This window comes from Petromyzon marinus, chromosome 3 (genome assembly GCF_048934315.1).
Source record: "Petromyzon marinus isolate PM22_M1 ecotype Great Lakes invasive population chromosome 3, UKy_Petmar_22M1.pri1.0, whole genome shotgun sequence".
NCBI lineage: Eukaryota > Metazoa > Chordata > Hyperoartia > Petromyzontiformes > Petromyzontidae > Petromyzon > Petromyzon marinus.
In genome coordinates this window covers 9,371,219-9,391,649 of record NC_133669.1, presented here as the reverse complement: position 1 = coordinate 9,391,649, position 20,431 = coordinate 9,371,219, and the positions used below count along the sequence as shown (strand labels likewise).

At 51.4% G+C, this 20,431-nt stretch overlaps 1 protein-coding gene across 3 annotated transcripts in view; it reads right to left on the bottom strand.

Annotated features, from left to right (window-relative positions):
- The window catches only part of CAD (carbamoyl-phosphate synthetase 2, aspartate transcarbamylase, and dihydroorotase), a 47,338-nt gene that overhangs the window by 4,407 nt on the left and 22,500 nt on the right, over nt 1-20,431 (bottom strand). Inside the window, exons 23-44 of one of the 3 annotated variants that reach the window (XM_032972947.2) lie at nt 19,494-19,712; nt 19,044-19,208; nt 18,464-18,646; nt 17,564-17,668; nt 14,723-14,965; nt 14,098-14,179; nt 13,205-13,371; nt 12,336-12,500; nt 11,549-11,680; nt 10,882-11,083; nt 10,398-10,588; nt 9,500-9,640; nt 8,971-9,129; nt 7,966-8,053; nt 7,354-7,425; nt 4,069-4,271; nt 3,296-3,373; nt 2,195-2,407; nt 1,580-1,705; nt 1,292-1,447; nt 888-989; nt 336-430 (exon numbers count right to left, since the gene is read on the bottom strand). In XM_032972947.2, coding sequence (XP_032828838.2) covers nt 336-430; nt 888-989; nt 1,292-1,447; nt 1,580-1,705; nt 2,195-2,407; nt 3,296-3,373; nt 4,069-4,271; nt 7,354-7,425; nt 7,966-8,053; nt 8,971-9,129; nt 9,500-9,640; nt 10,398-10,588; nt 10,882-11,083; nt 11,549-11,680; nt 12,336-12,500; nt 13,205-13,371; nt 14,098-14,179; nt 14,723-14,965; nt 17,564-17,668; nt 18,464-18,646; nt 19,044-19,208; nt 19,494-19,712 — 3,287 coding nt within the window. Of the gene's footprint in view, nt 1-335; nt 431-887; nt 990-1,291; nt 1,448-1,579; nt 1,706-2,194; nt 2,408-3,295; nt 3,374-4,068; nt 4,272-6,132; nt 6,196-7,353; nt 7,426-7,965; nt 8,054-8,970; nt 9,130-9,499; nt 9,641-10,397; nt 10,589-10,881; nt 11,084-11,548; nt 11,681-12,335; nt 12,501-13,204; nt 13,372-14,097; nt 14,180-14,722; nt 14,966-17,563; nt 17,669-18,463; nt 18,647-19,043; nt 19,209-19,493; nt 19,713-20,431 lie in introns of all 3 variants that reach the window. The other 2 variants (XM_032972954.2, XM_032972963.2) reach the window with 2 other exon arrangements.

The window sequence follows — 20,431 nt, the reverse complement described above, 5'->3', positions numbered from 1 at the left end:
TGCTGGCCGCTTGGTGTGTTGGTCCTATGCTCGACAACTCATAACAAGCCCCACCTGCAATAAGATCCCACCACCATCATCATGAATATAACTTTCTCACAGTAAAAATTTTTTGTATCACAGCCACCATCATCATTCGTAGCGTCAGCAATAATATTTCATCCCGTTCATCGTAATCGTTAACAATATCATTATCAACAGCAGCAACATAAATAATCGCTACCGCAACCGCCACTCAGCGTCGCCACATCTCCACCAAAGCTACAATCATCAACGCTTACATCGTCGCCATCACAAATGATGTGACCATCGCGTTGGCGCACACGCGCTCGCACCTGATCTCGTTGACGCGTGGCAGGGGGTGCATCACCACCATCTTGGCCTTGGCGCGTGTCATGATGTGCGGCGTCAGCACAAACTGCCCAAAGCACTGAGCGGCACGGGGGAGGACACGGGATGAGAAAAAAGGGACAGACTCCTGAGTACAAACACCGAGGCAGCAGCATGGTCGGGGAAGGGGAGGATGACTCTGACGCAGGACACAGTCAGAGGGGAAGGCAGGAAGAGTCAAATCTTCAACTGAAGCAATGCGAGGAATGACACTGGAAAGGGAGGATAGGGGAGGGGAAGCCCTCCAACTCCAGACGCGAGCACTGAGGCACGGTGCATGGAGGGGAAGATGGGGGGGGGGGAGAAAACTTTAAACAGAACCACTGAAGCATGATGGAGGGGTGGAAACGGGAGGTGATCTGGAGTACCAATTGAATTAAGAGCATTGTGGAGGCGTGGATGACGGAGAAGGTGAAGAGGAGCTCTTGAGCGAGAATTCCGCGAGGCGATATGGGGCACGCGGCGCGAGAGACGGTGGCACCGCCGCACGCACGCACCTTGTTGTAGTCGTCCTCCGAGGTGAAGCGCTCCTTCTGGATGCGCGTCATGTAGAGTACGTCCGTGTCGGGCATGGCCTCCTCAATGCTGCTCAACTCCACCTGCCGGGGGTGTGTGGAACTCTTATGGGCAGGTGCAGTGCAGCAATTGGCACGCCACGCTTCGAACCCGTTGGACCCGAGTTAAATTCCCCCTCACGGCCGACACGAGTTACGATTATGTGAACTGGTTCTGGGCCTCCCCTAAAATAAGTACCTGGTGACATGTGTAAACATCGCGGCCAGGCCAAGTGCTGGCCACCAACCCACTCGTGTGCCGTGCCGGCTTTCATTAGGCGTTCGATAACGGCACTTGGCCCAACAGTCTGTTACAGGCTATACGGCGGATCTTTGTCCGCGCATACCTGCTTGATGCCCTTGCTGGCGAGCGACTGCACGATGCGGGGTGGCATGCGCAGGCTTGGGGGCGACACGTACTGCAGCGTGACGCGGTAGAGCGCGAGCAGCTTCGCCAGCGAGTGAACCGTGCGCCCGTGCTTCAGGTCTCCCACCATGGTGATCTTTCCGGCAACACAGGGAGAAAGAGACGCGACACCCGAGCTTTACTCCCCACCTCCTCCAGAACTTTATCCCAAGCCACGCTCAGAACGACTCTAGGCGTGTGCAGGGTGGGGGACTCCAGCCGGACGTACAGTCATGCCGTTGATGGTGCCCAGCTCCTCGCGGATGGTGAAGATGTCGAGCAGCGCCTGTGTCGGGTGCTCCCCAACGCCGTCGCCCGCATTGATGACCGGGTGCCGGCTGTTCTTGGCCGCCATCTGCACATGGAGGGAGACGCAGTGGTGGTGATGGAGTCAAACCGTACCCCGACTTGGCCGCGTCTCTTCTACAAATATCGGCAAACGGTTACACCGGCAGAATTCGTACGCAGCACTGCTCTGCGTACCATTACCCTCACCAGACTTGATAGTATAACACCAACCCACACTGCGATCCCACGAATCACAGTGTGCGTATGCAGGGTGAGCATAAAGTCCCGATTACGCCTTTACCACTGCGAGCCCGGGAGATCGATGTACAGGGGCCTTCCTGTACAACAGCACAGCCCTACACTTCATTCCAATGGCCAGCCTCTTACCAAAAAATTCCAAGCTGAACCTTAGTCCTCAACACACCAAACCCCCCACACCTTAAACCCAACATCGTAAACCCCAGTACCCGGGTGGTGTGCATTTAACAGGGTCCGAGAGCTCCGATGGGGCGAGCAGGCTGTGAATGAATGAATGAGCGAGCGATGCGGCCCCCACCTCAACGGCACCGGGAGCTGGGTGGCGCAGGACGAGCACGTCGGCGTAGCAGGACATGGTGGTGACGGAGTCGGCGAGCGACTCTCCCTTCTGCGCGGAGGAGGTGGCCTCGGAGAAGGTGATGACGCTGCCGCCCAGGCGCTGCATGGCGGCCGTGAACGAGCTGCTGGTGCGCGTGCTCGCCTCGTAGAACATGCACGCCATCACCTTGCCCTGCGCGCGCAGACGCACCCCGCAACGCGCAGTTATCGCCGGTGCCAAGACACGTGGAAATCGTCGCTAACACCACCAGGGTCGCAAAAAGTGTCCCACCAATGGCAACACCATCATCATTATTGTTATCCCCGCCACCAGCAACATCAGCAGCATCACCACCCTCTGTACAAAAGCTAACATCATCATCGGCACTATCATCTGCACCACAGCCATTGTTATCTTAACCACCACCACCACCAGATCCATTCCCACCATAATTGGTAACGCCAACAGGACCATCATTTACCCTCACCGACGTCATCATCATCAATACCAATTATCAACCAAAGACAAATATCACCAATGTAGCCACACAGCTTTTTCTAGATTTGAAGCCTTCGTGACTGTAAGGATTCACTCTGGTTTTTTTCGGTAAAGTCACGTAGATTAAAAATAAAAAAATAAATTCAATTTAATTTACATAAATGAAAACTAAATCACAATTTAATTTAGTTGGTTTTCATTTTTATTTTTTTACCTACGTGACTTTACCGAAAAAAACCAAAGACCATAGAGGTGTCTGTGGCAGTTGCTGTTAGAGGAGCGACTAAGGCCAGAAATATGCACGATGGGATCGTGTAGCCACAGCATTGATGTCCGCCCACCTCTATCTCCAACACTGTACCCACCGCATACTGCACAATTAAGGCTGAGACGAACTAGGGATGCCCGTTGATAATCACCGACGTTAGTCGTGACCGGAATTGAATATTGTTCGCCGGATTTGTACCAGAGTACTTACCACTGTGCCACTATTCCCTGTAAAATGAACACCATTTAAATGTGATAACCACTACCACCACATTGACATGATTTGCCCGCCCGCCATCCCGCCCGCCATCCCACCTTGAGCACGGAGTCGAGGCTGCGGTCCTTCTGAACCATCATGCGCATGTGGTGAGCGACGTTCATCATATGCGACAGCTGCAACACAAGGGGGGACAACAACCGCTCATTCATCGAGCGCCGGGGTTGGGACGATGTCACACCAGGGCCAACTTGGCAAGTGCCATCATCTTGGGCCCCACAACCTTGCCTCCCCCACGTTGTGACCGGTACAACAAACAGGCTGCTACACACGTGTCCTTCACCAATGGAAAATTAAAGAACAAGCCCCAGTGCGACTTTGGCCTTGCAACGCAAACTACGAACCATATAAAGTAAACCACTGTAGCCTGCACTCCCCTTCAACGAAGGAGAAATAGCAAAACGACACAAACCCTCTCCTGTAGCCCTCTCAGTGGCTTGCAGGCATCAACATTTAGCTCCTGAACACTGGCATTAGTGGTTCTGTTCTCGCTTATCTATACCTAGTCTGCAGGTTCTCATCTCCCTCTGTTTATCTCTGTCATCTCACTAAAATGTCTCTCAGTAAGCCGTATCTCTTGGCACGTCATAGCTCTGCATGCCACTCCAAGAGCCTTTTCATGGGCCACCCACGGGCCGCCAGTTTAAGAACCCTGCTGTACCACTGGCGTACAAGTTGTCACAGCTGCTCATCGTGAACAATGTTTCCGACGAAGACTGCCGACTACGATCGCAGTTACATTTCCCCCCCCCCCGGAGCATCGTGGGTTAAAAAAAAAAAAAAGACGCTCTCCACTGTCCGCCGAGCCCACCTGATCCTTGGAGAACTGCCGCACGGAGAGGATGTGCTGGCCCGTGAGGCCGTGCGTGGCCGCCGTGGCCGCCTGGTGCGGGGATACGGAAGAGGGAGGCCCTGCGGCGGCCAGCGACGGGTGCTGCGGGGACAGGGTGAGGCGAGGCAGGGTGGAGGTCGTCGGCAACGCCGCCGCTCCGCCGTCTGGAAAGAGGATGTGCTCTGGGGAGTGGGCGGGGGAGGTTCAAGGGGAGGTTGTGATTAATGGGGATGGAATGGGAGTGGAGAGAGATGACCGTGACAGACAATGGTGAACAGGTACGAAACGTTATTTGGAAAAAAAAGGTCAAGGAGGGCCAAAGTCACATTTTAAAAATGGAGGTTATGGTTTTTGGGCAATTGTAACCCGAGATTTGAAGCTTTCGTGACTGCAAGGATTCATACTCTTTGGGTTTTATTCGGTTAAGTCACATAGATAAAATAAAACAAAATAAAACAATTAAATCACGACGTTTCGGAGGCAACACAAGCTTCCGTCTTCAGGTGGAAAAGTCAACGCAGAATATCTGTGTCAGGAGCACAGTTCAGAGACGACCGTCGACCATCTCTGACTGTGCTCCTGACACAGATATTCTGCGTTGACTTTTCCACCTGAAGACGGAAGCTTGTGTTGCCTCCGAAACGTCGTGATTTAATTGTTTTATTTCATCTACGTGACTTTACCGAATAAAACCAAAGAGTACAATTGTAACCCGATTGTGCTATCGGCATCGTGCCATGAAATGAAGGACCCATGAGCAATGCTTTGCTCAGTGTTTGAGAATGGCCGGTGGAAGGAGCTATCACAGAACTACTTCTGAGATCGCTTCAAGTGACCTCTAATCCACAAGCACTACGCGGAAGCACTTACCACCCACGAGCCCTGCTCCAGAGAAATGTTGGTAGCATGGAAGTTGAGCTCATATACCTGGAATATTGTCGAGTGAAAAGTAAAATGAACAAGCCATTGGAAAGCTTTAAATCGAAATTTAAAGCCATTGGAAGGCTGGGCTAAGGACCACCAAATGTTAACCCTTGAGAGCACGGTTTAAACCACTCATCATTGGAATTAGCATTCAAACCGTCAAATGTTCTGTATGCAAATAGCTTTTCTAAAGCTCCAGAGCAACCCGGCCACCTCTCTCTTTAGTCAAACAATACGACATATTTGTATGCAAGAAGAGCAAATACCACAGAAGGGTAAAATAAAGCCAGACAAAAAAGCAAGAGATTGGAAAAGTCAAAACAGCAAGTCAAGGATGTTAAAACAGATCCAGTAAGTAAAACAGAAGCCAGTTATAAAAGCACGGTAATTTCCCCCCCCCCCCCCCCCCCATTAGATTCGACACGTTAATGCAAACAGTCCCATGCACGAAATACCACTGCCCCTGACAATCATGAGAATGGCTTAAGTTGAATTCAAGGATGATGCATGGCCAACCTTTAAAAAAAAAACTATGTAATTTACAACTTGGACTCAAACTGGGCAGGCAAGTTCACAGCACCTGAGCCGAGTTCTCGAGAGACAACATGATCGAAGGATACATTCTTTTAAACTAGAGTGGTCAATGTGCCGACTATATTAGTACAAACCCATCAGCATTTACTTACGGTGGTATCACAAAATGATAAACATATATGGATTGGAAACGATAAGGCATGTAATGCATTCATCCTCTGGCGATTCTATGAATTTGTCAGGAGTAGGGGGTCACAATTCCATTCAATAATTAATTCTTTTCCTCCACCTTCCTGTTTCGTTTGCACAGTCCTGATCCACTCCATTAGCCGGAATGGCACAATATCAGGTCGCAAACATCGTAAATGAATAGATTCTCACGCACACCATTCGACACATGCAACGTGAGCCTAAGAATCTATTGAAAAAAATTATCTGGCGAATCGTTAGATCCCTACGTGGCTCCCCACGTCAGGAGGGAGCGTGGCTTTTGTTACGAGGCCGCACCAGCCAGGGAGGGAGCGATCGGGTGAGCGGGAAGAGAGGGTAGTGGGGGGGGTGGCGGTGGCGACGTGGCACAAGTACCAATTTTGGGCAGCTCCTGCTCACAGGGTTTCGTGACGCTCCGCTCCTTGGTGTCGCCGTCAACTGCGCGGGCACGATGCGGCGACACGACGACCGTTATTTCATGCTACCGGGTGGCATCGCCGGGAAGCAACAGGTGCCACCATATACACCAGGGCTGGGTGGTCGGATCAAATCATGATGATGATGATGATCACGAAGATTACGACGATGTTTTGACATGAGCGCTAGCCAATTTGTGAGAATTTGAAAAGGTGCTGCAGCAAAGTGGCGGACGTACTCGAAAGTAAATATCAAAACGACAATGGATGGTTGGGGTTAAAAGGTCGTGCTACAGACAATTAGATACCATGTAATTTGTTTAAAATGCAACACCTCTGCCGACTCATGATTGGTTGGCGGTTTGGAAGGCACCATTCGTTGACAGTGTAATTGAGCAAATGTTTTGAAAGATCACAACCTATTGGTTGGTTAATGAAATTGAGATACCTAACCCACGATTAGATGGTGGTAAAGATAGCCAATTCCTGATTGGATGATAATTAAAGGCGCTCCCTCAAAATTGACCGATAGGAACTACTCGCTCGCAATTGGTTATTGGTTTTCAAAAGCTCAATTCTGACGAGTTGATAGTGGCAACAGTGAACAGGATTGATTTATAGAAAATACAATAACATGATGCAAATCCACCCTTAATTGGTGCTATTGAACAGATAGATCGCAAATGGTTTTCATTGCAGTCCCATTTTACGTGAGTCCATCACAACAAATGCTGCATTAATGATCGTCCTTTCGAGTAAAATGTTTGGTTCACGAATATTTACACCCCTTGTGTATAGACTGACACTTGTGCATGTTAAATCACACATTGACAGTGCCCGTTAACAATGAACATTAAAACTAAATAACCAATTTCATTTACAAGCTAGACAATTCAAAAAGCAGAGTTCATCATTAAGAGGCAAACAGAAACGTCAACATCGTGCAAAACACAAACGGGTAGTGTGGTCCAACGCCATCATCTGAAGCTACAGCCTCTGTTGCCATGGTTTCTGTTACCAAGGCTTTTGTTACCATGGTCCCATTATCATGGCATTCGTAAGAATGCCACCGTGGTTTCAGTTTAATCGAATGTTAAGACGTCTCGGTCAGCATTAATTGAACAAAAAATAAGTGGGCCAATTCAAGCATTGGCACAGCGCTCATCTCCAACGGCATTACCGAGCCTGTGGTGGAAATTCCACATTTCCATGGCAGGCGGCCACTCCCCACAGGACGTTCCACTGTTGACTTCTACACACAAATTTGGGATAAATATCAGCCTTGCTGGAAGGTACGAGTCGACGACAAGGATATACAGGGAGCCAACAATGTTTGTCGCCAAGGAGAGACCGGCCCTCGACATGGTCATGTGGCATTTACACAACAACTGGCTTGGCCACCGGATGGACGCGAGCACCGCCCCACGCTCGTTTCAGGTGGGGAAAACACGACATTTCTTTTTAACGAGATGCACAAAACAAACGCTCAGAGGCTATTTCAGAAGACGGAGAAAATCTCGATAAAAAACCCCGACGAGAGATTAAAGCACAGCAATTTTTTTAAAAGTCAAAAACAATTAAACAAAAGTGAATTAATGAACGACAAGACAAAACTTCATACACAAACAAGCAAACAGCAAATTAATAAATGGACGAGAAAACAAGCAGAGAGACAAATAAGCAATTAAAAAATTGCACAACTCGTGCATGTGTGCATGGTGCATTTGGGGAAGGGGAACGGTTTCAAATATCTGATTGGGCGATGGGTCTCCAGCGATGTGATGGGGTTTACCAGGAAGGAGGGAGCCTGGATCGGATGAGCGGTGGACGCGGGGGGGTAACTGCATCCTCACGGCACGACGGGGGCTCATGGGAGCCACCTGATGGAAAGACAAATCGATAAGTGTGTTAACGAGGTTATCTGCCATCATCTAAAGTTCAATGTTAATGTGCCATTTTATTGAGGGACTTATCTTGGTGTGGTCTGAGACTGTTTCGTTGTTGGTTTTTGCCGCTTTGCCCAAGCTTGATAAAATCACTCGTAAAAAAAAAAGTGTGACTTACTTGCCCTTTCCTCTATTTTGCACTCATATCCTTTGTTTGCTGTTGTAACTTGCTGACGTGCCCCATGCAGGACATGCGTTTAAAAAGAGCTTCGTAGCTCATCGGATTCCTCTAGTCTAAAAAAACATTGCGATTCTGATTGTCGTCAACCATCCACCAACTGGATGAAAGCCTCTGCCGCTAGCGGTCGCCATCTCTCGTGGGCCCCTGCAATGCTACAAAACCCATTGTGCTCTTGGACATGAGCCGATTTTAAATTGCTCCATCTCTGCGTTCCCTTCTCCATCGTTAATCTCAACCACCAGTCATCCCTGCCAGTGAAGTGTCCCGCCCAAGTCCACTGAACTTGCCTTTCTCAACAAAAGCTCTGTTCTGTGTGGACAATCACTTTTTTGTGGGTTATTTTTTTTTATGAACCCCCCCCCCCCGCTCTCTTAATTCATGTTTTATTTTATTATCGTCAACTCGTCTTGCCAAGCTCGGCAACAGCAGCTTCACCAACACCACCGTCGAGTCCAGTCAGGGGGGGCCCGCTCATTGATATCGTGCGACACGGTCTGTCGCACACTCCATCTTGATGGGGCCAACGTGCCCACCAGCTTGGCCTCAGGGTAAGGAGTTGGCTGCACATGGACCCTGGCCGGTACAGAACCTGTGCAGCAGGCCACATGACCGGTGTGAGACATTCAGGGTGAGGAAATGGCTTGTTTTGGCGAGGATCGGGGAAACTCACCTTGGTAGGTGGGAGGACGTTGGCAGAGGGACAGGCGGCGGGAGCAGCGACACCAGCAACGGCCGCGGTGATGACGGTGGCGGCGGCCGCGGAGGCAGCCAAGGGGGCCATCGGCCATGCCGCCCGCACGTCCTTCCCAAACCCTGGCGGCACCAACACCTACGCACGTGGCCCCAGCGGTGGGTCAGAGCCTTCGAGGCTGCAGTGACGTTGCTACAGCTTCCGTCATCGCAGACGGCGGCGTGCGTTTCCGTGTCTAACACCAAGCACGTTCGTGCTCACACAATTACAGCCGTGAGCCAAATATTGGTTCGACCCCCACGTAATCAAAATCTCCAAAGCAGGACGACGTGTGGGAATGTGCAGTGCACGGTGCGCCCTCGTTTCATGTAGAAGTTCCGACTGACACTTCATCTCACGACGAGACGCCGATAGCCCAAAAGGAAAAAAAAAAAGATTACAACAAAATTAACTGCCACCAGCAAATTGCTCCCCTGCCGCCCACTTGCCCGCCCGCCTACCGACCCACCTGCCCATCGATGTAGGCCACCTCCCCCCGCAGCACCACACGTCGCACCACTCCCTTCACCCTGCGCCCCGCAAATGGAGTCCAGCGCGACTTGGTGAAGCGCATGTGCTCAGGGATCACCCACTCCTGGTCCAAGTCCACCTGCGCAGGAGCGGAGAGTCGGGAAGAAACGACGCCTTAGCGAGTGAAGAGGCAGCATGTGCATCAAGGGAGCCCGTTTTTGGACTACTCATTGCTGGGCCTTGGGAATATTATATCCCGCTGTACAAACGTCCTATCTTCTCCCTTCGGAGGGCACGAGGTTCTTCTTGGGTCACAAGCAATCGCGAGCCGTTAGTTACTGCCCTTCCCATACTTTGACAAAAACTACAAAATCCTGAAACCAATTTACTGTAAAACTCACCACACAACTTACAAACAATGCCCAGATCTGCGTAGTTATTAGGCAAAACTGGAAATTCAATTATTTCATAAAACATATTTTAGAGGAATAAACAAAACCCCCACATTATCCTGTGAAACCAACGCGATTACTGTGCTTGCGTTAGAATCTTTAGTAATTACCGATTCGCCTCCCTCCGAAATTCAATAAGTTGCTGTGACGGGATTCAAGAAGAATCTATTCTTTTCTAAACATTTCTGCAAAGGGCAGCGCCTATGGTGGCAGCACAGGTGACGCGAATCCACTTGCATAAGGGCACACACAGACACAAATTTGAACGGCATCGATTCTTACACACGCCCATTCATTGGCCACATTGCGAGCGCGAGAATCAACATCAAAATCGACGTTCATTGGCGCGTCGTTAACACCGTCAGCAGCGGCTGCTGCCGTTTGGCGGCCATGGGACACGGTGCTGGTGAAACAGAGGTGGTGTCAAGTTGCTTGCTCGCTCACCTCCACGTAGGTGTCCTCCTGCTTGGGCAGGTTGAAGATGCGGCGGGGGTTGTCATGGAGACGGGCCACGAGGTCGTCGATCGTGAGTCGCCCCTCACCCACGGCCGTGAGCAGCAGCGGCAGCATCGTCTCGAGGCCCGGGAAGCCTGGGGGCGGCGACGCGCCATCCTTCTCCTGCACCGCGTGCGGAGCTGTGACAGCCACGGGTCCAGGGGGCGGTTGAGGGTTAATCCATGACGGACGAGGATTGAGGAAGGCTCAAGAGTGGGTCGTGGGGAAGGGTGTGCAGGTCAGGGGTTCGAGTAATGAAGGAGAGGTCAGGGGAGTGGGGTGAAGGGCGAGCAGAAAATATCAAGGGGTTGAGTAGTGAGGGTTGAATGCTGAAGGCCAGTGAGGGTGTCGTCACCATCAACTCCAAAACCAACATTCATTATCACCACCATCGTTGTCATCCAACTGCCAGTCAGCACTAAAATGCACAAACCGTGGTCCGTAGCGAAGCAGTCGATGATGTCCATGTTCTCCCACAGCGCCTCCATGTCTTCTCGCGTGCTCAGCTCTGGCCGAACCTGACCCCGGCCTTGACCTATGACCTCCAGGTCGTCCTGGCACAGGAAGAGGTGGTGTGGAGCCACCTCGCAGGTGACCTCCAGCCCACTCTCCTTGGCGGCGCGGATGAGTAGGATCTGCAGCAAATGCGGCGTGGTAGAAGAAAAGAATCAGGAAGTCAATCGGTCAGTCTAAACGGTCAAATCACTCAGTCGATCGTTGTGAAGGCTATCCGCGAATCGCATCTGGAACTTAACACGACTGCATCGAGAGAGGGAAAGGAAGTTTTGAAATAAAGTCATGCGAGAGAATGTGATGAGATAGTAATGGTTAAAGAAAGTTCATTCATAAACTATTTAATACCACAATATTTATTTTAATTTGCTTAATGTTTATTAAGAAAAATTTTGTTCATGTTAATGATGCTAATTTTCATTTCATATCTCGTGTATTTCATTAATCCGCAAAATGTTCTATTCACGAGCATCTTCGGAACGAATCCCTCGCTAATAACGAGGAGTACTTTCACAGCAAACAAACTAAAAAATGACAGCGATGACAACGACCAAACACGCCCCCCCCCCCGCCTCCCGACTCCGCACCTCTTCCTTGCGGGCGACGTGGCACACGTGCACCGAACGCTTGTGCAGCTGCGCTACCATGAGCACTGCCGCCACCGTCTGCCTCTCGGCATGCACCGCGATCACGCGGTCCCGCGGCCAGCTCTCGAAGTGCTGCACCACGGCACGCGGAGACGCACACAAACAACCTCGTGGCGGACACGCGCTCGCTGCAATGCGTGCAAGTACGATCAATTAGTTATTACCCAGGCAACACCTCGGAAATATTTCGCAGAATCGCACTCGCTCAAGTACAAATGCTCAATCATATATCTGCACGCACACAATCATTCCGACACACACACACACACTAGACAATACACCTGCACAAACATCGACACAAAGGTATGTACCACTCATAAAGACCCATATAGCCTTTTAACAAACTGTTGGGGCAAGTCCTGAAGGCCGGCAACACAGCACACCATGGGGGTGGGGTGGCAGACACCATGCCTGGTCCACTTTTGTCTCTCCAGCGCCGTTTACACACTACACCAGGTACTCATTTAAAGGCCAAGTCCACCAAGGGGAGGCCAATGACCGGTTCAAATATTTACCACCGTTATTGGTCCTGAGCAAGTATCGAACCTCGGAATCGCTGGATTCGTAGTGCATTATACCAGAACCACTACACAACCGTTCCCCACCTAAACCGCACACACACACACACACAATCATAACTCCACATACATACTCAACAATGCACACGCGAAAACACTCCTCCCTGACCGATTGTATTGACGCCATCGTGCGAAAGCAGCAGCCTCACCTGCATCCAGTGTGCCATGTTGTCGAGCCGCAGGGCGGAGTACGTCTCGTTGAGGTACATCTTAAGGCCGGCGGTGGCGCCGCTCAGATCGCGCACGGACGCCGCGTTCTCCACCGAGGCGCCGGCGAACAGCGCATAGTCGCAGCGAGCGCCGGCGCGAGCCGCCTGCCATGCCGCGATAAACAATCGATATCATCAAGTCAATCATTCGTTCGTTGTTCGCTTCGTGATCATTATACCAACTTAGAGGATCGATGACGATCACTCGTGGGCACAAGCCCGCACACGGTCAGTAACGGTGCATCCAGCATCAGCTGTGCGTGGCACCTCGAGAAGGCGACACCGGAGCGGATGATCGAGGCGTCGTCTCCTCTTTGCCAGACGCAGTTCGCGTTCCGAGTCTGTGCTCGTCATCAATAATAACAACGGTGATCGTGGTAGTGAGTTGTCAGATGCCCCACCACCACTCGAGAAACGATTGTTTTTTGTGTACCGCCTCCTTTGTATGGCATCTCGATTGTGCCATGTTGCTTGTAAATCTTGTTGATAAACTCAACTATAACATCCGCATGTGATTGGCATACCTTTCTAAATAATTGTAGCAAGACATGAGCTTAGCAGACCCATGCCAGACCAGTCCGGCAGGATCTCCACACTTGTACGACTGCCTCCATGGTGTCAAACGTGTGTGCGCACGCAAGCGTATATGTGAGTATTGAGGTTTTTGCGTTGATCATGTGCACTACAGACACGCCAGAGACAAACAGACCCTGGCGCATGGTCGGATATTCTTATTCGCGCTGCAGCCGCCCCCTTTTCTCCTGAGTCAGGCTGGGCTCTTCGCCGATCGTAGCTCAAGGCCGACCCACCTTCTGCACGACGGCGAGCGAGTCGAGGTCGGTGACCGCGGGGTTCGTGTTGGGCATGGCGCACACGAGCGTCACGCCCCCGGCCAGCGCCGCCGCCGTGCCCGAGCAGAAGTCCTCCTTATGCTCGCCGCCCGGCTCCCGCAGGTGCACGTGCACGTCCATGAGGCCTGATTGGAGGGGGCGAGGAGCAGCAGCAACAACGTGGCGCAGCGAACATGGCAACATGCGTTTGATAGAACGAAGTTTTAACACAACCTCAAAATGTGGCCAAATCTCCGGACGCCACTTCTGTCGTGGCCAAAAGGTCCTCTCCGTGACAGAAGTGACCGGAGCGTGCTAACATTAGAAACGCGGCAGTACCAGGTCGGGAAAAATGTCCTCCGGTGTCCAATTAGTGCAACCAAGATGCTGGACAATCATCGTTTGCAGGCCGTTTAGAGAAGTGGTAGGACTCGTGTGGCCGTGAGCCCCTGGGTCGTAGGTTTTCCCTCCGCTGGTGTGAAGATGGATGCGAGCCATATCTAATGAAGGAGGCCTGTGAAGGACGCTACTGGTCAATTGGAAGCAGTCGCCCTTCAACTACAACGGAGGACAGAGTAGCGACGCTCAGAACAACGAGCAGAGTGCCGGGTGGCTAAAATACAGGAAGAGTTGGCACAGTAGGGGGCCAAAGCTGGTGCATCTGCCAGTCATCCGAACCAGTCAACCCATGGCACCTGGGTCTGTCCCGTGACCTCCTGTCAGCGAGCCTTCGACACTTCACGTGGCCTCAAAGTGCACCTGGCCTGGCACAGGCGCCGTGGTGACGTCATTGTCAAAGTGGCAAATGGCGGCAGTTGGTATTGCGAGCCGGAGGAGGGAAGGAGTTGGCAGGACGTGAGCGGGGGCGGCACCTGGGAGCCTGACGATCCTCTGTGCGGTCATGCTGTCCACGTGCGTCTTGACCCGGGGGGCTCCGCCAATCAGACGCAGCGCCTGGGAGGGGTCAGGGGTTGCAAGCAGGAAGTTGCGGTTAGCCGGCAGCGGTGTTTCTCCTCAGAGTGGTGCATGTACGTGTCCCCGTGCGCTCCGGGTTCCCACCATGTACAGCGTTATTTCACAGCAGGTAAGTCACAGTTGACGATTCAGTAATTAAAGTAAATTAATATGCTCATGTTGCATGCGTTAAATTGCACATTTAAATTAGTTTCATCACTTCATGTACTCAAATTGCATGTGGTGCGGAGGCAGCGTTCGTTAATGTATTGAGCTATGATTGCAAGAGACCGATTTTGATTTCCAGTCACGGCTAACATCAGTGGCAAACGATATCTGAACTGGTCCTGCCTGTGCCACCCTCCCTGCCCTCTACTCCCTCCACCGACTAATCCAACATTTACCAGCGTGGTCCACGTGATCCCGTCAACCCCCAGCGTCACCCAATCCCATCATCATACCTACCGACATCATCGCTGTCACGATCAACATCAGCGCCTTACAAATAAATCAAAATTATTATCAGTATCGTCTTCGTCTCACCTCGACGAACAGCTTGGTGCACTTGATATCGGTGATGAGCGGAACGGAATAGTCCACGGCCATGCGGCGCGTGCGGTACCCGCGCGTCACGAACGACGAGAGGCGACGCCCGCCAGCGTTGCGCATGGGGAGGTTGATGACGAGGTGGAAGTGATTCTCGGCCAGGTAGTCTAGGATCGAGCGCTGCTTCTCCCCGCCATCGCCACCCTCGGCGTCCTCAAAGTGCCAGTCCACGGCGCGCACCTGCGTGGCGGATGTGACCAGGAGAATGAGATTATTCCAACAGGAGGTGAACGGGATGGCTCGGGGTGGTGTGGGGGGGGGGTTGGAGACAGAGCCATTGCCACCGACATCCTGGGTTAAAATTCAGCTTTCTGCGTCTATGTAGGAGGGCAAGTGTCTGTGGGGAGCGTTGGCGCAGCGGTTAATACGCTGCGCTACGAATCCCGGCGACCAGAGTTCGAATAATATTTGAACCGGTCTTGGGCCTCCACCCTAGGTTGAATCCACCTTAAACGAGTACCTACTATGTGCGAGCATCAGCGCTGGGAAGACAAAGGCAGCCTGGCGTGGTGTTGGCCACCCACCCTCTAGTGTGCTGTGTCAGCCTTCATAGTTGCTGGCTCACGGCACTTGCTCCAATAGGCAACAAGGTGGCGAGCTGTTAACTGCCTCGTCTGGTATATAGGAAGTTGTGGGTTTGATCCTGACACTGATGCCTGTATATTTGAAGTTTGCATGTTCTCCCCGTGGTAGAGTGAATTTTCCCTCTGGGTCCTCCAGTTTTTCCCTCCAGATTTAGAATCAACATGCGTTTAGAAAATTTGGCTGCTATAAATTTCTACATAAGCCACTTCGTCAAGCCATCATGTGATCGCCAGGTCACTTCTGAAAAATAACTGTATAGCTTAGTGGGCCTTACCTGGCAAAATAGATTGTTTGTCGTTGTTCATGTAGACGTGTGGGGGCATGAGAGCACCACTGAAATCCGGTGTTCAAATACAGGTTTCAGGCGCTATGTAGGGTGGGATAGCGCCTGTGTGTCCATGCGTCCATGTGAGAATGTATGCATGAGTTTCAAAGTCAAAGAGCATCTGTGCCTCACATTTTTTTCACGAGAGCTTCCAAATTCCTGACCCGATTGTCAACAAAACACTGCACGACTCCCAATAACGTTACCCAGATGTTTCGTTTTGGGCCAAACTGCCAATTAAATACTTTTAAAAAGCATTCATTAAATAAAGTTATGCTGGTGCGAGAGCAGAATTAGGGTGGCGTGCTTGAGACCGAGCATTGTGGAAGCCAGCATAGCTGCCCAACACAGGCGTCCCGGTTAATTTCTGCGAGTACTGTGCACACATTTCACCCCTCCCCCCCTACGAATCAAATCTCCCAAGGCAGTAATAATCAACCTCAGTCCGAAACCCCGACCAATTGTTTCTAACATTATACAAAGTAAGTCATGGCACCCTGCAAGCACCTGATGGTTGGTTATCACGGACAGCCATAAAGTGGGGAGTGCTAGGACTAGTTTCGCAAGTACATAGACTCCCTTAATATACTGGCTTTGGAAGCTTCCATTGCCTTCTCGGCAGGCAGCTATTGTATGTACTGTACGCAGAATTTATTTCGCAACATACGTAGTCCAACAGTGCTAATAGGAGGTATGAATTATAATAATAAATAGGGAGAATGTTTTTTAAAAATAAAAACACCACAGGGTGCGTTTCCAATTTGTGCTCTTACAACACTGTGAAACACAGGCAACTTCATTAAAACTATTACAATCACATTGTAACCGACGACAACAGTGCGTGTGGGGGAAGAACACACTCACGCTGCCGCAGCCCAAGCAGCTCCGCTCCTCCCATGCACGCACACGCCCTGTGTGTGGGATGTCTGCATCCGTGCGCCACTAGGCCACCCCGGGTTTTATATCTTCCCGAGGTCACATGAACTCATTGCTGGCAGCTGCCGACAATCCTCAATGAAAACGTGTTCCAACAGGACTTTTGTGCGGAAGCACCTGATGTTATAATCCGCAGGACAGGTTGATTCTAATCAAAGGCAGATTGTCCTGCATGTGCTAATTCAGCAGCTGCAGTGATTGTTAATTTGGTGTCTGTCACGTTGAACTGAAACCTGTTTTGCTTGTTTTTCCCTGCTCCACATGTTTTTCGCAAACATGTACAGGCGGAGTGCGTATGGTTTAGGATTGTGGCCATGCACGATTCAATTGGGAGGTTGGTGAGATTATAGGTGTGTTTGTGTGTAGGTTGCAGGTGTATGTTTGGGTAGTGTTAGTGCAATGGTTCCGCAACCCGAGTTCGAGTCCCGCTTATGGCCAACACCAGTGGCGATTATCTTAATCGGTATTGGGCTTCCCTTAGGTCGACTCAGCCTTAAGAGTACCAGTTGCGTTGTGTAAATGTTGCCACTTGGGAGACAAAGGCTGTGCTGGCCACCCCACCCCCTCACGTGCTGTGCTGGCCTTCATAGGTGCTTGCTAATAGCACTCACTCGCCCCAACAGTCTGTGTTGGCTATACAGGAGATCGTTGTCTTTGTCTTGGGTTGGTGTGTGGGGAGTGTTTACGGGTCTGTCTTGTTGGTTGACCTGGGTTAGTGCACATGTTGGTGTATGGCTTTATCTGACACGGCGTATACTTTGGTATATGGGTTGGTGTTGGTGCATGTGGCCTCAGTGCCCTGTGTAGTGAATGGCCGGTCGAGGTGGTGCGTGTTGCTATGTATTGGTGTATGGATTGCCGTGTGTGTGTGTGTATGTATGGACTGCTGTGCATTTATGCGCGAGTAAGCCGCGGTGTGGCGTGGCACCCACCTTGATGCCGTGCTCCGTGTAGAAGTCGGCGGTGCCCAGGCTGGCGTACAGCTGGAACCCGAGTTTCTCCAGGGTGCGCACCGTGGGGAGGAGCTCGCTTTTGTTCTGCAGGTGCAAGGCAGCAGCGAGCGGGTGGATGCGGCAGGTGAGCGCAGTCGGTGGCGGAAATCAAAGAAATCGGACATTTATTTATAACGACAATGTGCTTCCATTACACGAGGCAGGCCTCTTCACCTGGCTGAACAACAGAGGAGGATGAAAACATATTGAAGGTGAAATGTAATGGACTTGTAAGAACTTAATAATGATGCGAATCAAATCAAATTTTCAGTGGCATCTTTACTTTGAATATAAGTATTTGTTGTTCTGGTTGTAACTATTCACCCATGGACAGAGTTTGTGGGGGAGGGGGGGGGGCAATGCCTCTCCCAAACTGGACACATTTATTAAAACAAATTCAGTAGGTTACAATTAAGATTAATACCTACTTTTTTAATATGCACCCGCGATTCCTCATGTGAGGGACAAAGTGAACCTCCCCAAACTCCACCTATGTATTCAACCCTTGCGATGCAATGAATTGTCTTAAAATCGACTGAAGAACGAATGCATCCTTTGTTTTTACCGTTGTAATAACGTTGTGATTGCCAGTGGCTGGAGGGGGTCGTGTGAGCCCATTGCATACGTTTACACGAATCGAAACATTGAGGCATTTTTAAGCGCTTACTTGTTTACTTGACTGACTTTTTCACCATTTATATTCACAGGCTAAGCAGGAGCACTTTCTTGCCTGTATTCCCAGCCAGGCTCGCAGGGCTGAGCCCCCAACGGTCACAAAGACCAGGGGAATTGAAGAAGCAGCAGAAGAAGAGGAGCAGCCTTCGCGCGTGCGTGACAAACCTTGTAGCTGCCGATTGAGAGCAAGATGTTCTCCTTGGGGATACGAAAGCCGGTGCTCAGCATGGCTTTGAGGTAGGCCTCATAGCGGTTCTCCCCGAAGCAGGCCACCTCACCCGTGCTTGTCATCTCCACGCCCAGCATGACGTCGGCACCCGCCAGCCGCGAAAACGAGAACTGCGGCACCTGGCGGAGAACGGTTACACGACGACAATGGCGGTGAAGATTTACCCAATAGGAGCGAGAGCATTGTCTTGTCGGGACAAAACTATAGTGCGGTACTATATACCCCGGTTTATGGTCGGGGATGCATTTTATGAAAGGTGCGATGATGAATGTTGAAACGATGCAAGTCGAAGCGATTGACAAGGGTAGGTGGAGGCGAAGGCTGAGAGGAGATGGATACAAGAAAAGGACAGCTGTCAGCGACGTGTGTGGTTTGAGGGCGATGCAAATCAGCTCATGGTAGTAATAAAGGTGACGACGTATTTGCGAAACGCCGCAAAAGGGGAAGAAGACGTAAATTAAATTCGGGTATTATTGTACAATGAAATAATAAGAGGAAATCGCTCGGTGGACGAACCTTGACTCCGACGATGCCGGTGCCCCTCAGCTCCACGGGTTCCACCTTCTCGCCCATTATCACCCGTGTCGCCATGGCAACCAGGTCCACGCCGAGCGTCTTTGAGACGAACGGGAAGGAGCGCGACACGCGCACGTTGCACTCGATCACCTTGAGCAGATTGTCCTGTCGGGCCCGGACAGACGGAGGGAGCAACGGCATCATCGCGAGTGTTCGGTTAGCAGGTTGTCATCATCAGCTTGATTATATATCGTCATCAGCCATGACTTGTATGTATTTTAAAATTATTTCACACCGTATGTAGCCAACCGTGCTAATCGGGAGGTGAAAGCTTCCACGATCTGTCGCCATCTCCCAGGGTCTCGAAAGGGTTAGTCGATTGGCTTGGCAATTCATCGCGGAGTAAAATGGTTATGGGGTTGGCGTTCGGGGTCAGGGCTAGGCTCTTGCCTTGGCGATGAGTTGCAGGTTGAAGGGGCCCGTGACCTGCAGCTCGCGGCCGATGGCCACCACGATGGCCTGGATGCGCTGCATGGTCTGGCGGTTGATGTCCTGGGCGGGCGATACGAGGGTCGCGTCGCCCGAGTGGACGCCGGCGTTCTCCACGTGCTCCGACACGGCCATGGCCACCACCTCGCCGTCGCACGCCACCGCGTCCACGTCCATTTCCTTCGCTCACCGTGATGATAAACAGTCACTCACGGCTCCTTCGTGGGATCCGCTGCTGGATGAACGCCTCTCAAGTGCCATAGCTCATCATGTTGGTGGGTTAAGGGTCGGTTCAGGCATCGCTCGCCACCGAATGTTAGCTGTCGCGGTTACCGCACCCACTGGGTTACCGCACCCACTGGGTGCGGTAACCGCCGTGCCGTCACCCGTCATAGACATGTGCCGGCTCCCGCAGCGCAGTGCGCCGACCACTACACGCACAACACAGTGAGCAAAGACGCCCCGTAGAGCCTTAACAGACTGTTGGGGTGAGTGCTGTTCGCGAGCACCTATTAAGGCCAGAACGGCACATGAAGAGGTGGGTGGTCGGCAGAACGCCTGGCCACCTTTGTCTCCTTGGCGATGATGTTTACACACCGTACTAGGGATTCATTTTAGGTCGAGTTGACCTGGGGAGGCCCAGGACCGGTTCAAATACTCATCACCGATGCTGGCCACGAGCGGGAATCGAACACAGCTCGCCGGGTTTGAAGCGCAGTGCTTTAAATCGCTACACTACCACTGCCAGTGGACACACATACACCACGCGTTAATAGGCATGCACACCCACATGCCTTCAATAACAAAGATCCCCTGTATAACCTTAACAGACGCTGGGGGTAAGTGCTGTTCAACACACACACGCACAGGCTCCGACACGTGCCACCCTCCTGCCCCCC